General features: G+C 37.0%; 1 protein-coding gene across 1 annotated transcript; it reads left to right on the forward strand.

Moving 5' to 3' along the window:
- Nucleotides 1–233: 233 nt before the first annotated feature.
- LOC113240117 (myoneurin-like) lies at nt 234–17,688 on the forward strand. The gene is made up of 6 exons (XM_026477339.1): nt 234–774; nt 862–1,236; nt 8,681–8,758; nt 10,286–10,387; nt 14,813–14,980; nt 17,463–17,688. Exons 1-6 carry the CDS (start codon nt 649–651, stop codon nt 17,541–17,543), a joined length of 930 nt encoding a protein of 309 aa, XP_026333124.1. The 5' UTR covers nt 234–648; the 3' UTR covers nt 17,544–17,688.
- Nucleotides 17,689–18,780: the final 1,092 nt, after the last annotated feature.

Below are 18,780 nucleotides of genomic sequence, written 5' to 3' on the forward strand. Positions count from 1 at the left end.
AGCGCTGAAAATCATACTCAAGTCCTTGCCATTAGGGTCGTATTTCCAGTGCTTCAAATCATACTCAAGTCTGCTCAAATCCTGACTTGAGCGTTGACGCGTTCTAGAATACGACTATTCCTCTGAGAATCCGAGGTTCTGACGGACACGCTACAATTTCAGCTGTCAGTTGAGTTGTCAATGTCAGCTGTGTTTTTTTTTTTTATTGTGACTCGGTAAAATGACTGCACCGCGCCTGATGGAAAGTGCGAATCACAGAACACTATACTGTGCGTAGTATCTCTTATTAGTTTGTGACCGTAGTTCACTAAGTAGTCTGTGTTTGTGACTGTGCGAATACAGTCCAGAGATGAGAGTAACGGATGGAAAACACAAATATCTTCACTCCGTCACTATCATTTTGCCGGTTTTATGCTCCTTGTGAGTGGTTATAAGTTTGGCAACAACAACAACTCTATAATAAATAACATAAATAGAATTTTGCTCCAGTAGTGCGCGTAGTGCTTAAATTCTCTTTGTTTTGCTCTACTGTTGTTTTGGTTTGAGCGTATGTTATCTGTTACGTTTATATTTGTTTTTATACAAATTTATCAATGGTTGACCATATACATTTTGTAATTCAAGACTTCAAGTAAGTTTTTCGAAATAATGGAACGGCCAAGAACAGTTTTGTTTTTTGAAAAATGTAGATTATGTTTAGATAAACCTGGTTCAGCTAATATTTTCGAAGTGCAAGACCTACCACAGGATATCTACGCCTGTACACGTGTCAAGGTAAATTGGTTTCTATTCAAAATACGGTAAAAGTATCTCATTATAAATTCATTTTAAACCGTCGCTTTTGATTATGAAACTCTTCAGGTGTCACTTATGGACAATTTGCCACAGAAAATATGTATCCAATGCTATGAAATAGTGAAACAAGCGAAGAGTTTGAGATTGTTAGCTACAGCGAACGATGCCGCCCTCAGAAATCTTCTTCTCGACGACTATGAGAATATTACGGAAAAAACCTCTCCGAACACAACATTAAACGCTACAGATTTTCTTGAAATTATTGTAGAAAATTCAAGCAATAAAAATACGAATGACCAAAGTAAAAAAGGAAATGAAAAGGACCCACAAAACATTGACCAGAACATTCTCATCAGTCATAAAAATATTGATAAGCAAAATCATAAACAAAAAATCAATACAAACAAGAAATCTAATAATGATGTAACGAATGATGAAAATGTAAGTACAAGATGAGTTATTAAATTTTATTTTTATTTACTAAGCCTTTTAAGCTGAGTTACACATACTTTTTACATTACAATTTTACGTTGCATTTAAAATTTTTACATTATATTTCTTAACTCAGCGTGCCTCTTTGCACAGGCCTCCAGATCTTTATAGTGCGCTCTATCAAGATCTACTTTTCTCCGACATGGGCCTGCAGTTAGCTTTTTTTAAATTCTAATGTAAGTGTGCATTAGCTTCAACTCGTCCTCCCATCTTTATGCCCTCTGTTATGTTTGAATTTTATTATCAATTACTAAATTAGCACAGTTGGTGATTATTGTAAAATGTTAATACTAAAGAATGAATGAATTAATAATATTTATTTGAAAAGGTGGTATAATACAAACATAGTAAAACAGTCCTCATAATGCTATGAGACCATACGGTCTGCCTGTACAAATTAAGCCGGCATAAGTTGTATGCTTGCATCGGACGTTTAGTCCAAAGAAGATATAACCACTACATACTGTTTATTCAGGACTGCCCTCGTTATCCTCTGTCAAAAGAAAGTCAGTTGTCATTTTTGTTCAAAAGAAAGTCAGTCTAATTTTGGATTTTTGTCAGTCTAGTGTGTCTGCCTTTGTGGTCTGTCAGTCCGCTGGTCATCCACGGAGGCTGGATGTGATACCTCATATTTTCCCGATACTGACCTCAAGACCCCAAAATAAAAAAACTGACCTCAAAAGTTGATGGAATTACATCTATTTGCCAAGTTTTATTGAAATTGGTTACCGGAAAGTGTGCGAAAGCGGATTTATCCCCTAGTTTGCCACTCTTAGAGGTGGAATATTTTCTTCAAATTTAAACAGGATCAATACTGAGGTACCCTCTTACCAAAAAAGAATCGTCAAAATCATTTCATAAATGCTGGAGTAATTGTGTAAATTACATACAAAAAATACAACCGAATTGAGAACCTCCTCCTTTTTTTGAAGCCGGTTAAAATTAATTGGAACCAGAATATGTCACCGCTAGGAATGACGTGGCATGTGCCAACAACCAAATCAATTACTCAAAGATTTTTCTTCTTTATTTATAATGTTTGTTACTGCATGTTTCAAAAAATATTTTGATGTTGATTAGTTTGTAATTTTCAAACAATAAAATAATGAATAATGACAAATATTTAGTAATTCAAAATATATTTTATATAATATAAATTAAAGAGACAAAACCATGAATCAGCAAGGATAATTAATCTGTTATGTAACAGATCATTATCAAAGAAAATAAAAATCTTGGTAATTTTGAATCCTGTCGCTATGTCAATTATGTAACAAACTCGAAAATATGCTACATTTGATGGAATGTGGCCATTGTATGGCTATAAAAAGCTAATTTCAATTAGGAAACATATGGCAGGTTGGGGAGTTAAATGTTGCAAAGTAACTTGTTGACAAAGAGGGCTCAAACTGTACTCATGTGTGAGGTCTGGCCTCTCACTACGAGGCGACACTTCCAGATGGAGTAGAATCTACAGGAGTTGCAACGCCGACATTGATACCCAACATTACATTTTGATTTTAATCAAGATTTTAAAAAAACATTCTGCAGATTTTTAAATGTATAATAGACACATGCTTGGCCACAATCTCACCTGATGTTAAGCGACGATGGGGACGCGTTTGCCTAAAATATATAGTATTAGTATTCACTCTAGCCTTGAATAGCCCCAAATTGTACTTTTCGGGAAACACACGCAATAGATACAGTAGAGAATTCCATTCCTTTGCCGTATGCATCAAGGAGTGCAAATAGGTGGTATATCAACGACATAAGGATGGAGTGTTCCAGAGCTAGTGGACCAAAGCACGGTGAAAGTGGAACTAAATTGAAAAGTTCCTGCACACACTCCCCGAAATGTATCCGATGGAAAACCGACAAGCAGGCTACTTTTCTGCGATAGTCGAGATTTTGTAGCTTCGACTCCACAAGATAAAATAAGTCTCTTTTCTTTTCGATCAACTGAGTCCAAGGTAAGCTGCTGCAAGGTAAGCTGAGTCCAGTGAGTGAAAAAAATCGCGGGTACTTCGAAAGAATAAGACCTCTTAGAAATTGCTCTGTATATTTTAATTTATTTAAATAGTTTAAGTCTACTTACAGTTCTAATTGTATATAAATGTGTTAGTATATATGCCAGTGAGTGTTGGCTATAACAAATTTTCAACTGCACTTTTCTCCATATCACCACAATCACAACCTTAGAACTACCACTTTGCATCACATCATCTGGGTCCTGGAAAACTTGTTTATCGGCCATGGATGCTGTTGAAGTCAATGATACACTTCAGGACCTCACTTCCTTCTTTCACTCTCGCATGGAGGACTTCGAAAAGGCCCTTCAACAGCACACTATCTCATCAGTTCCTGCTGCCCAGTTACAAACAGTTAAGGCTTTATCTGCAGACTACCAGCAGTTCAAAACTTTTATTGTGAATGCAGTCAAGACTTTGAAAATGCAGCTGGATTGTCTCCACACAGGAATGGATCGCCTGGAAACCCATTCTAGGCGTAAAGTTTTGTTGTTTCATGGCTTGCAAGAGGACAACAAGGAGAATGTTACTGCTAGGGTGCTTGAGGTGCTGAGCGGTAGAATGAAGCTGAAGCAAATTGAAACGGACTGCATAGAGACCTGTCACCGACTAGGGACTGCTAAAAAAGAGCGTACTCGCCCTGTGCTAGTCCGTTTTGCGACGTATAAAAGTAGATCCGTCGTATGGAAGGCCAAGACGGCGTTAAAGGGCACGAGAATTTCCATGTCGGAGTTCCTGACAAAGTCTAGGCAGAACATATTTGCTATAGCCCGTAAGCATTTCGGCATTAAAAACTGTTGGTCATCTGATGGTACCATAGTTGTGATATTGCCGGACAAGACCAGAAGAAAAATTACTGAGTTTGGTGAATTGCAAAAGCTCCAGGCCAGTTTTCCATCCACGGCAGGCAGCTAATTTATCGACCATCGTGATTATTGTGAGGTACCTCCACTTTAAACAATTTTCCATTACAAAATTTTAAGGTATTTCATTATTAAGTCAAAATTAAAATTGTATTTTTCATTTGCTCGTTTAATGTTAGCTGTCAATATGACTTTTCGTTCAAAAATTTTTTTAACGTTAGGTATTTATTTAAGCCTTTTTTTTGTTTCTTCTTTTTGTTTTCGTAACTTTGGATTTGAGTCTTTCAGTCTAAATATCAATGTGAATGAAGTTTTTTATGTACCTATACCAATCATAATTTTTTTTTTTTTTTGTAGACTGTCCTGTACTTAAAATTTCAACATGCAAATTTTTTTTTTTTTTTTTTGTAACTATGGACTCAAGTCATTCAGTCGAAATATTAAGGATATTTATTCCTTAATTGTCACTTCATGGCTTTGTTGATTTTGTATTCAATGTAATATCATTGTTTTGTACATTTTTATATTGCTTTTACTATTATTGTGTTGCCAACACTCGCTGGTGGTTTCGTTTTTGTTTTTTTGTCTTTAGTTTTGCTTATTTATTTTATTTGTAGGAAGTATTTTAGTCTATACTCATATTGTTTTATTATTTATAAATTACATATTTATTCATTTATATTTATGTCTGTAAACTCTAATTATTTTACTGATAGCTCATCTGATGAGTTTGAAAGTGCTTGTAGTGATATTTCTATTTCTTCTGACTCTGATGGCCCTTCACTAGATGTTAAGCTGCAGTCAATTTTTTATGGAAAATCCAATTTCCTTAACCTGGTGCACATTAACGCGCAGAGTGTTCCTGCACACATTACTGAATTAAATATGTCATTCAACAACGGCATAGTTGATGGAATCTTAATCTCAGAATCTTGGCTCAAACCCTCTCTACCATCCCCCCTTTTTACACTTAATGGGTATAAATTATATCGAAACGATAGAGTTGGAACTGGTGGTGGAGGTGTATGTATTTACATCAAGAGCCACATACCGTGCTCCGTCGTCAGCCAGTCTCCTAGCACTTATACTGGATCTTTAGAGTATCTATTTCTAGATCTCAACTTACATCACACCAATATCTTAGTTGGTGTTACTTATAGCCCTAGTGTTAATGTAAATTATTTTGACTTATTTGAGACTACCCTTGAATCCTTGAGTGCCTCTTACGAACATGTAATATTGATGGGTGATCTTAATACTTGTTTATTAAAGAATAACTTTCGGTCTTCACGTCTTAACTCCATGGTATCTGCTGTGAACTTTGTATTGCTCCCACTTACTGCCACCCATCATTCTCCTAACTGTCAACCTTCACTTTTAGATGTTCAGATAGTCTCTAAACCTCAATCGGTTCTCCTGCATGGACAAACCACTGCCCCGTTCTCATACCATGACCTCATATATTTGTCTTATCGAGTACGCACTCCCAAACCCAAAATTAAAGTCATTTTTCAGCGTAGCTTTGGTAACATTTCTGTGGATCGCTTGAGAGAGGAATTTTCTAATATTGATTGGTCTGCTTTGATTGAAGCTAGCACAGTAAATGAGAAGATCAAAATTTTTAACAAACACTTAATAAAGTTGTATGATTCTCATGCCCCACTCAGACCAGTACGTGTTAAGCATCTGCCTGCGCCTTGGCTTACACCAGCAATAAAGAAAACCATGAAACGTAGGGACAAGGCCAAGTCGATTCTCAAGAGGTTTCCAAGTGAAGACAATTTGTTTTCTTATAAAAGGCTGCGCAATCTCTGCAATAGACTGTGTCGTGACGCAAAGCGGCGTTACTTCCACTCGTCGATGGAAGGCTTGTCTATGGGTCAAACTTGGAGGTTCCTGAGGTCACTTGGTGTGGGTAAAGATCGTGACTGTACTGTTGACTTGCCTGACCTTAACTCACTCAACAAATACTTCACCAACTCACCATTTACTGTTGCTGACTCTATCAAAGCGGACACGCTCACCTCACTGGGCACTGCTACTCATCCTGATTGTGTACCTTTTTCTTTTCGCGAAATCACTGAGGGGGAAGTTAAGAAGAGTATCCTATCCATAACTTCCAAGGCTGTGGGTGAAGATGGTATTTGCCGCGACATGCTGATACCTATCCTGGATGACGTTGCTTCAATTATCACACACATTTTGAATACTTCTCTTGCAACTAGCGTCTTTCCTAGCGATTGGAAATTAGCTCATGTCATTCCCATCCCTAAATCCGCTACTCCCACGGCTTTCTCCCAATTTCGTCCTATCTCCATCCTACCATTCCTGTCCAAGGTCCTTGAAAGCACAGTTCATAAACAACTTCACTCATATGTCTCTCGTCATGAACTTATAAGTCCGTATCAATCTGGTTTTCGTCCTGGTCACAGTACTGTAACTGCTTTGCTTAACGTCACCGATGATATTCGCCACGCCATGGACAACAGGTTGTTTACCATTATTGTTTTGCTGGACTTCAGCTGTGCTTTCAACTCTGTCGACTATGACATCCTCCTTGCCATTCTCTGCTCTCTTAACATCTCCCCTGCTGCAATTGCTTGGTTTTCGGATTACCTCCGCAATCGCTATCAAAGGATCAGGAATGATGACATTTATTCTGATTGGTCTCCTTTGACTTCAGGGGTGCCACAGGGTGGTGTACTTTCACCTCTTCTCTTCTCGCTGTTCATAAACGAGCTCACTAAATTAATTTCTCCTCCATTCCACTTATACGCAGATGACCTGCAAATTTATAGACATTTTGATGGAGCCAATACCCAATCTGCCATTGAATCTATTAATAAGGATCTTCTTGTGGTGAAGTCTTGGGCTGATGCGTTTGGTTTGCTTGTAAACCCTAGGAAATCACAGGCAATAATTGTAGGTAGCAACAGACTTTACTGCAGGTTGGACATTAATAATCTCCCCAAGGTCTCGTATGATGGAGTGAGTCTTACATATGCTGAAAATACAAAGAACCTGGGTCTGATAATCGACCGTACACTGTCCTGGAGACCACAGGTAAATGAGGTTAGTCGACGCATGCACTTTTCCTATCATTCTCTCAAGCGGCTTCAATTCTTCTTACCGTTCAACACCAAGGTTATGCTTGCTCAGTCCCTACTACTCCCTCTTCTCGACTATGCCGATGTTTGTTATTTGGATGTTACTGAGGAGCTGCTTAACAAACTAGAGCGCCTACAAAATCTGGCAATCCGTTTCATATTCGGTTTACGTAAATATGACCATATCTCTGAATTTCGGACTAAATTGAAATGGCTCCCAATCCGACTTCGCCGAGATATGCACGTTCTTTGTCTTCTTTATAAAATTATAAATTACCCCCAGCTTCCTCATTATCTGTGTTCCCGTTTTTCCCCCTTATCCCCCAATTCCCGCCCAAAACGTACCTGTGACACTAGAACACTTTTATATCCCCAATCCAACTCCAAATTCTTTCACAATTCTTTTACCGTAAGTGCAGCTCGTATGTGGAATAAACTACCTGCTAACATTCGTGATAGTCCATCGGTGGCATCTTTCAAACACAAATTAAAAGAGCACTTCCTGTCGAACGCGTTAGATAGTTTATAGGTAACATATTTGTAAACAAATGATCTGTTATTATAATATATATTCTGCTTATGTATGTATTTATGTATATAAAGTTCGTGTATGTGCATATGTATGTATATTATTATCATTTATATTTTATTCACATTTAAATTTAAATTTTGTTGTACATTAATTAGTCCCGCAGACTTCATTTTTGCACCACGGCTAGGGTTGGCTGGAAGAGATCTCTTATAGAGATAAGCTCACCTTTGTATATGTCCATTGTAACGTGTGTTTCATGTGTCTTTTCTTTGTACAATAAAGAATATTATATTATTATAAGCTAACTGGTAATGGGCAGCGACGTCTCAAAGGTGGCACCAGTACTCCATACATAATCGAACCTGTGCTTTATACAGATTTTTGAAAGTTGTTCCCTTGTAAAGTATGCCTAGTTTTTTGGCAGCAGTTTATGCCAAGCACTCGATGTATCGCCCAAAGTTGAGGTTGGATGATAAGTAGCTAAGGAACCAAGTAGCTCAAGGTGGTCACTTATCGGCACGGATACATTTCGGAAAGTCGGAGTAAGGTGTAGGGGACTCCGGCTTGAGGAGAAAAGACACGCCTGTATTTTAGCCGCATTATACCTGACCCTGTTCGCGTCTCCCCAGTCGGAAGCCGCTTTTAGGCTCAGGTTCAACCGGGTGAAAATGCATCGCCTCTCGTTTACACTGGATCTTTTCGGTGTTGTCTCGGGCGTCTCATGCTTACGCTGCTGCCCTATTGGGTCAACTGAACATAGCCTGTTTATAAATGGAGCTATCCTAATGTGTGTTATAAAATTATATTGGTGATTGTGTATAAGTTCATTGTATATTAACCTATTAAAATTTTTCATTTCAGTGTAAACCAACCCAGCCAAGTCAACATTTAGGACTAAAAGTGAGAAAAGATCTATTTGAACCTTCGCCTAGTCAAGTGGTGGGTACTTAATATATAATGATGTTTTATGTTAGTCGAGAAAGAGATTTTTAGTTGGGTACAGGGGTAGTTGTAAAATACTAACAACCTTTCAGGACTATTATTATTATTATTAAGGTGGCTTCAGTCGGGGTCTAAGCGGGCCCTCGTCACTGCGACCACTGCGACCAAGTTTAACGAGATTGGCATCATGATTGTGGCATCATAGTACATTTACTCAAATATTTTGTATGCCCGTAAAAATATACATAATTTCGTTAAGAAAGAAGATATCCATAATATTAACCTTAGAACTAAGTCCAAACTCATGGTACCACGATTTCGTTTAACTAAGGTAAATGATTATTTTATGGGGAACTGTATACGTTTTTAAAATAAGATTCCGGAGCATATATTAAGATTACCATTTCCTAAGTTTAAAACTTACATTAAGAGTATTTTAATTGAAAAGTCGTATTACAGAAATGTAGACTATGTATTAGATAAAGATGTATGGAAAGACAACGTGAGTCTAGATTCCACACAAATGTGATTCAAAATGTATTCTATAGCATTAAAGCTTATTTGAAAAGAGCAATCCCTAAAGTTTCTTGCCCGTTTTTCTCAGGGAGGTCAGCGTAGTGAACGTGCAGTAGCTTAAAAAACGTTTTCAAGTGTAAAAAATTTACCATGGAATAAATTATTATTTGACTTTGACCACTAATTACAGTTCGGAGCCAAGGCCAACAGCATTAAAGAACTGAAGGACTTTCCTGGCTCCGACAGTTTTTATGTCCTCTGGGACAGCACTGGGCGAGGAGATGAACAGGAGTTTCATCCGCATCGTGGCAGAATCTAAATTCTCTGTTATCTCTCTGACCAATGTTTGACATGTGCTTGTTTAAGCCAAAATGCTCTGTTAAGGCTCTAGACAGCTTCTGATGCCATTCCTGTCAAGTGACAGAGCTTTCCTACAGTGTCTGGAACTGTGGCAGCTATCAGGGCTACCTCACAGGACTATTATTATAAACATTATAAACAACTTTTGTTCCATGACTTTACAAAACAATAGATTTACTATAAATATACTTTTAAGTTTTTGTTGTATTGACAAAAGTCATTTGACATTTTTTTACTGTATTTGGCAGTAAGTTAAAACGTGCAAGCGTCCTTCTCGACCGACCCCTACTTTCTCTTGTGAAATTGATATTTTTGTAACTGCTTCTGTGGCCGAAGGTTACCATGCCAGGTTCGATTCCCAGGACGGGAAATATTTGTATGGCCTACATTAATTAATTATCTCGTGAGTTTCGGTGTAATTTGTGATTGTCTTTGTGTGTGTCCATGGCACCCGCGACACATTGTTTTCCTAGTGCGGGGTTATGTTGAGTATGTGTGTTATTATTTTGCACGAAAGTGAAATTAGAGAATTATTGAAAGTATAGGAACAAAAATTATTGTTTAAGATGTTAGTAATATAGTCTTGCGAGGTTGTTAGTGTTTTACAAATAACCCTGTGATATACAAATGCTATAAATACAATTTCAGAGTTCATCACTGAAACCGGATACGGTTAGAAAAGAAACGGAAACAGCAGTACCTAAAAAGAGGATCAGTAATGAACAAGGTGAAGAAATTTTCATTTGTGAGGTAAGTACAAATGTTAAAATTATGGTGATTATTACTGATAAAGGGATATTCAAGATGTTTTGTCGGATCTAAAGCGTAGCCACACCGCGAACGAAGTTAAAGTCGACGAAGACGGAGTAAAATTACAGTTTATTGCGCAAAAGTGTTGCCGCTTGTGAGCAGTAGATAAATATTCTATCAACTATCCACTGAATATTGGTCACGCTCATGGAATAAATAGGCGAACTTGTTTCATTTCAATTATCCTTGACCCATTAATCATCCAATTGCTGAGCAAAAAAGAAGGCATAAACGCAATTAGTAATCATTAGAACGTCGTAACATTCACAATTCAGTCACTCTTGGCAAAATTTTATCTTCTTTTACAATCTATCGATAAACCTACATAACTATTTAAAATTTTATGCAACCCTACAAATGTCATTTTACTCCGTCTTCAAAAAAGACAGACTATAAGCTAACGTAGCTTACTCACGTAGCCGGGGCGTCTATTCATACTTCGGTTCACACCGCGAAGTAAGCTAACTAAACTTTTTTTTATAACATCAATTGACGGGACGAACAAGTAGTGCGCCTGAAGTTAAGCTACACGCCTGTATATAAGAGTTACAGTGCCACTCAGACTTTAAATTGCAAAGGTCAGCAGCTTGATTTTAATTGCCTCTCCCGATTGGAAACTGCGTCTTTTCCGAATCGAGGCGCATAATTGCGATTCACAACTGGCCGATCGGAAACTCTTGACATTTCAAATCTGAACAATAGTTGATTAAACTAACAAATTACAAAGATAATAGCCTACTATATCTTTTCGAGAAGATGAACCTGATTCCTAAATCAGGTTCATTTTCTCGGTCAGAAACCCATCTCATTTCGAGACTACCCGATCTAATCGATTCCTATTTGAATAAAAATCAGGACGCTGAGGGGTACTACCACTGCTACCGTCACCCTGAGACATAAGTTGACAAGTCTCATGTGCCTGTAATTTCACCAGCACCCTTACCTTTCAAAACCGGAACACAGCAATGCTGACATTACTGCTTGGCGACAGAAATAGGTAAGGAGCTTTTCTGCTACTTGCCCAACGATTCCGCTAAGCTGTTTAAAATATGTCGCACATCTGCCCCTTCACTCCCGCCCGTATTCATAGAGTTGTAAGAGTTTCTCGCGCGCGTATTTTCGTAGCTTTAGCGTTAGCTTAGCTTCGTTCGCGGTGTGGCCTACGTTTGAATCGCGTAAATTTACTTTCCTGTGGTTACGGCCGTCTGTCTATAAAAAATATGCAATATATGCGATCTGGATCCGAATTAATAGTTTCATTTCCAAAGTGTAGCAATCCCGCAAAATTTGCTACTCGAAAACAGTAGATAGTCAAATAAGGTAAATCGATAAAATACACAGTAAACGCAATGTAAGAGATTTTCCATTTGCCAATACCTACTACTAAGATGGTAAATGAATTTATAAGGCTACCATCATTGACTTACAATTATATGGACGTCGGGTCCGCGCTAAAAAGTGTCCGCACTTTTAAGGCGCTAAAATCGTATACAGAGCGCGACACTCCGCTTTAGTCTTCATTTGTTCTACTGACAGCGCGATACTGCGATGACATTACAATTTAAATTTCGAATAGGTTGACTTGGGACATCTTTTTTGTGGTTTTTGTATTAGACCCGACGTCCATTTGTTGGTAGGTCAATGGCTACCATAATTATACAGATCTCTGTCTGACGTTAGTAGTTTAAAGCTCCTTTTGGCGCTTTTAAAAGCGCTGCAGTACCATACAATAGATATTGTCTGGGGGTCTAGTCTCGTTCTCCGTCCGGATATCCGTCCGAAACAATTACTGTTAAATTGTACTGTTAATAAGTGATACTCGATCTAATAAAAGACACATGATGCGAATAAAGCTTCATACTTGACATTATCTTTTGATTTTCTTTTTTATTTTATTACTTTATTTATTTGTGTTCAGGTTACAAAGACCCATAAATACATACATACCTTATAAACTAACATATGTACAATATAATAAAACAGTATTTCTAGCAGCGCTTCTATTAGCGTCTAATTTGAAGGCGCCTTAAAGGTTGTGTATGATCGTCAATGGTCAGAAAAAGATATTCCAAATATAATAATAATAAGGACGAAGTAGGATCTTATTACACACCCACCACATACTCGTAGATACTGCATTTACTTGAATTAGGTCCGTAAATGTGATTCGAACCAGTTAACAAGCTGAAAATACTTGTGACGGTGTGACCTCCTTACACCGTCATCTCACCTCTTTGTATCGCCTCTCTCCGCTGGTGTCCTATATTTTTTTTTTATTTTACATGTATTTAAATTTTAAATTTGAATTGTTCCATCTTCCTTCACTTTCTCATTTTGTTTTCGTACCACGGTCACTCCCAGCTCGACCGCCACAACAGTCGGAGCTGTTTCAAATTCCATCGCAAATAATCGCTAATTTTGGTTCTTTACTACGTTTATAATCATTAAATAAGCTAAATCATGTGTAATAATTTATAAGTCTACAGCCTTCGTGTACCTATATCTGTAATTCATATATATTACTCTTCCCATTTAGGGGTAAGTGCCTTAATAATAAAGTGTAGGGAGTGTTTTATACTGTTCTACCTGTTTTTTTACATTTACCTTTTTTTTGTTACAGCCCTTTCTTTAAACTTTACTTATTTAATAAACTTTGTGGACCGGAAGTTTTCCGTTTCATTGCCGTGAACCTGTTCACGGCTAGTTAGGGTTACAACCCTTTCAGACTAAAGTAAATAATAATAATTAACTGCCTCAGTGGCCGAACGGTTACCATGCCGGACTGCCACGCAGAGGTCCCAGGTTCGATTCCCGGGCCGGGAGAAATGTTTGTATGGCCTACAATTATTTCTCTCGTGAGTTTGGGTGTAATTTGTGGTTGTCTATATGTGTGTCCATGGCACCCGCGACACAGGGTTTACCTAGTGCGGGGCTATGTTGAGTGTGCGCGTTATTTAATAATAAAGAGCTTTATTTATCTACATTTTCATAACAATTTAGTCTTAAATAACATCATCTATAGTTACATAATATTGTGTAGATAAAAAGGAATGAGTCTCAGCTTAAGCTGTTTTTCAGACCCTACCTTTGTGAAGAAACTCGCTATATTCCAATGTCAGTAGTTGTATGGCTCGTCTCGAGTAACTCCAAAAAAGTTATCTCTTAACTATAAATATACACATATATCGCTTAAAGTTATAATCCTATTGTCACAGTAGTACCAGAGCTAAATAAAACATTCCATTTCAATACTCCAATTTGAAGTTTAGGCAGGGATAAATAGTACCTAAAAATAAAAATATAAGAATGTAAGCTACATCTAATTACTTGCCAATTTTTACCTCGAAAGTAGCCAAAGCTTGCATTTTCTTTTGAAAGAAATATATAGATACATGTATAGATATAGCTACATGAAGCGACATAGAGTTGTTAAAACCACCAACTATTTATTAATTACTGTTTCATATCCCGGATTTGCGGAAAATGGTTTAGTGCATCGTAGGACAAAACTACTGACCTGGGAAGTCAAGGTCGGATTTTAAAATAATTTTAATTGTGTCGTGTAAAAAATGCAGTAGATTTACCAAAACAGAGAATAAAAAAGTAACGAGAATGGTGACTCTCCGCCCCCGAGCTTTAGATACCGCATATTGACGGTCACATTGGCGGAACGGCGACATTTGCTAGTAGAACTTAGAAAAAAAATTAAATTTACATTTATTAACATTTTATATTGCATGAGAATCGTGGTCGCGTTCTAAAATATATTATAAATTAAAAATACAGTATAATACATGTTCATAAATTCGTACCACTAGCAGAAATGTCGTATTTTAAAAGGAAAATGTTCACACTGGATTATTTTAATACTTCTTTTTATACAAAACGACGATTCTAGAGATGTCTTAGTGCAAAGTTTGAACTGCGACGTAAGCTGCCGAATTACAGTGATCGCTTGTGCAAATTTGGCATGATCAGTCTTGAGGATCGTAGGCAAGTGTCAGACTTATGTACTTTGCACAAAATTGTTAATTCTGCCATGGATTCTCAGCTGATCGAACACCTGTGTTTTAGGGTACCTACTCGTTCTATGCGTACTCCGCAGTTGTTTAGTGTACCTCTTACAAAAAACAATGTTTCACAGAATGGACCATTGTGCAGAATGTGTCGATCATATAATAGATCTTTTTCCGACCATTTATGATCATTCATCTTAGATTAGTCTATAAAGAAAAACATGCATCTGTCCAAGGTATTAGGATTTAAGTTTTTGTTTGTTTGCTTGTCCTATGTACTTAAAGAATAATTCATAAAATTATAATTAAAGGATATAGAGTGAGTAGTAAATATTTCTCCATTTGACAGGTGTGTAAAAAAACATTACAAACGCGCAAGAAATTGTACATGCACCAACGACAACACAACAAGTCTTTTATATGCCCTCTGGACGTTTGCGGGAAAAAGTTTGCTATCAAGAACGATCTGGAAAGGCATAAAAGGACTCATACTGGAGAAAAACCATATAATTGTGATGTGAGTTGCATACTATAGTATTCAAGTTAAACAAAGCGACACGCGTATCGTGTGGATAACAGTCAGCAAGACGGAGTTTTTTGTAGAAAAGTATTATACTATGCCAGGATCGTCATAAACATGCATCGAGTACATAACCAGAAATAGAGACGAAATGTCATTTCATTTGTTTTGAAAACTATTCTGCTAAATCTTTACGGTGACAACTGCGCTCCGATTGACCAGTGTCGTCAATTGTTTCACTTGAAATCGACCAGTTTAACTTGAGCTTTGCTATAATGGACGATAATGGAAAAAATACATCTTTAATTACCAATGAAATGTGATTCCGTTTGTTTTGTAATTAAATGTTTTGCTGTTTTTCCCACACCACCGAATGGAACAGCCACCCATTGTTAGAGATATTATATTTATTACAATAAATACAGAATATTTTTGGAATATACAGAGACGTACATACGGATCGGTTGTTGGCTCTGTACTATTTCAGCTTTCTAATTTGTGATTTCAGCGCAAACGAGAGTTGGTATTTAAAAGTGATATAAGGTCCATATGCCTGATGAGTTTCCACTAGTTGCCAGGGATATATGGCCCTTATTTCGTCTCTATTTCTGGTTATATTATTATACGCAATGTAAACATGTATCCAACTTGGCAGAATGTAATATACATTCAAGGGCAACAAAATGTGTACTCATACATAAACATTATGTGTTATGCAAATGTTAACGTTAATGTATATATAATTCATTGATTGTGTATAAAAGAGTTAACATTGTTTATGGTTACTTTTCAACAGAAAACATTCAAATAAAGCGTTTTCTGTGTTAGTTATGAATAAAATATGTTTTTAGTGTTCTGAAGAAATTTTTCTTTGTATGTTTCTTCAAATATTTTTTCATTTTTATAAGCATTTATTCAAATGCTTATACACGAGTGTATCGTTGCCTTTATACTAATTAGACAAAAACAGCGATGCACTGTATTTTGTGATATAGATTCTGAACCAAGCATACAGCGACGAGCACAGCATGTGAAACTTTTTGAATAAAGTACGTGTGCACGTGCACGCAAGTCAATAGACCAACAACTCAAGAAGACTGTTAATCGCGATACAAGACAGCGTAGTCGGGTATTTAGTACCTTTTGGTACACCAGATGTCGCGACGAGTACCACTTAGCTATTTTTGAAACTAATTTGTTTCACACTGACAAGCTGCAATTTATCAAAACTACTCTAATTTCTAGCAATAACAAACAAACTAACTAGATGACGCTTACTGCACAGGTTTTTATAGATGGTACCGGCTTTTTTTAATTTTATTTAGGAGTAGCGCCATCTACCCATATTAGGAAGCGTTAATTTATAAATTCGTTTGTAACACACAACGCCATCTATTGACACGCATATTTGTCAAAGTTCAGAAGGAAAAAACTGACTTCTATTTTATATTAAAGAGGAATTAATTCATATCCTCGGCCATTTACATAATATGAACTAGGTACTTTCTAGGAATTTTCGCCTTTACAAAGCTACCATCTGTAATATGGAGATTAGCAGTCGTCTTAAGTCATAGATCCACGGCATTTTGCAATACTGCGTTATTGTATAAATGCAGTAATATGTTGCGAAATACTTAAATATGTATTCACACAGTTAACAAAATGATATGTCTTTTACTTGTAAAGCGCCCGACACGTTGGTTTGTTTGAAAAAACAAATATACGCAATTTAGGGCGCCTTCAAGTTACACGCTTATATTCTGTGGTTCTAATGAAAAGGGGTACAAGTCAAAAAAGCCAACACACAAAAAAAACACCTATCATATCTGTTTTTCGCGTCTCCTTGTAAAGTTGTTTTTTCTCTTTTTACTAGAGTCACAGATTGTAGAAACGGTGCAGTGGAGCCACTACTAATTTTCATACAATATTTAGAAAGCGTAGTTACAACGCTGCAACGGCACAGTTGTTGCACGCACGCGCTGCTTGCAGTCACAATTAGCGCATTAAAAATTACTGACGTGCTACAGACAAGCGTCTAATTTGAAGGCGCCCTTAGATCCGGAAAGAACATTTTTTTTGAAGGGACGAAAAGTCGTGCGCCTGATGGTAAGCTACACGCCTGTCCATAACAGTTGTAGTGCCACTCAGAGCTTTAAATCGCAAATATCTGAGGCGCACTGCCACTCACCCGGGTGCGCCCGTCACCCTGAGACATAAGTTGACAAGTCCCATGTGCCTGTAACTTCACCAGCACCAGCACCCTTCAAAACCGGAACACAATAATGCTGACGTTACTGTTTGGTGGCAGAAATAGGTAAGGTGACAGTATTTCCCTGGACGAACTCTTTCACGAAGAGTTATACTGCTATTAAAATTTCATTTTCTATGGTAAAGATATTCTTTATTTACATGTTAATAAATTAATTATTTAACATGTTTATTAACATAGTTATTGTCATGAGTTGTATTTCTTTTTCAGATATGCGAGAAAAGTTTTGCGCAGCAAGGTACACTGAAGGCTCACAAAGAGGCAGTTCATTGTGCTACAAGCAGTGCCTGAAGCTAATTGAATGCAGAGACAGATTCTACCATAAAGCATCACATAAGACGCGTCTACACGTCCTAAATCAATGTCTTTATGGACTATATCAATACATTTGTATACTCAATCAACGAATCTTGATTATTAAGTATTGAATTATGGCAATATTTCTGTGGCTGTAGTGAAAAGGGGTACAAGTAAAAAAAGCCAACTTTACACGGAAACGCGATAAAAGCTTAACGCTTAATGTCATATTAAACTTTAACCTTTCGCGTCTCCTTGTAAAGTACGCTGTTTTGACTTGTACCCCTTTTCTACAGAGCCACAACTTTTTTTGTTTGATAAACGAATCTGCTACACGTACTACACTAAGTATGTACGGTATATAAATGATTGTATGATTACTGTTTAAAAATGTTTATTAGTTTTGATTTGCAACTAATAATGATACATTTGAAAGGTGTGAAATGAGTACACTGCGCGATGGCTGATTGTGTTCTACATATAAATTATAACTAAATGTCGCATGAATACATAAAATGTTGCATAAACACAATATACGCTATTGCACCGTATAAAGTATTTGCGTTGGAAGCAGAGATGGGCCCGTTACCGCCTAAACATCGAGGGCAAAAACTTAACTAAATATTTGTTGTGAATCGAGTTTTGTTCAAATTTAATGGTATTATTACAAAATACTTATTGCTTTCTGATCTAGACGATTCGACTTGCCTCGGTTCGCTTGAAAATCTCATTGAAATAATTGGATACAAAAAATCGACCTACGTATGCACTTGAATCGATTTTCGTAAAAACCGAATCGTTTGTAATAAGTGTGGAATAGGCAAAATAGGCGCTTTGTCGTCGAGTTGCGGATACCAGCCCGTTGCACCAAGTACCAAGTAAGTGTGGAATATTCCGTATTCCACTCTCTCGATTGTGTCCACGGTTTGGGCGGAAATGGATTAAAACCTACCGCTTTGGGTTAAAACCTGGGCGGGTGGTTAAATACTTAATATTATTATTGATTGTTATTTATTAACATTACCCATATCGTACCTTTGGTATAATAAAGCCACATGTGATGATACGTCAAAAGTGCTTTTATTTATCACTTGAAATAGGTCAATGCGTCAAAGTCATAAAAATGATACGAACTTTTTTTTGAGTTTTTCTAGGGACACAGACGAGGTGTTGACGATGATTTTGTTTTTTTTTTTGTTATATTGATCGATATATATAATAAGAAACCATT

The sequence above is a fragment of the Hyposmocoma kahamanoa genome, unplaced genomic scaffold (assembly GCF_003589595.1).
Source record: "Hyposmocoma kahamanoa isolate Upper Pololo Valley unplaced genomic scaffold, ASM358959v1 120, whole genome shotgun sequence".
NCBI lineage: Eukaryota > Metazoa > Arthropoda > Insecta > Lepidoptera > Cosmopterigidae > Hyposmocoma > Hyposmocoma kahamanoa.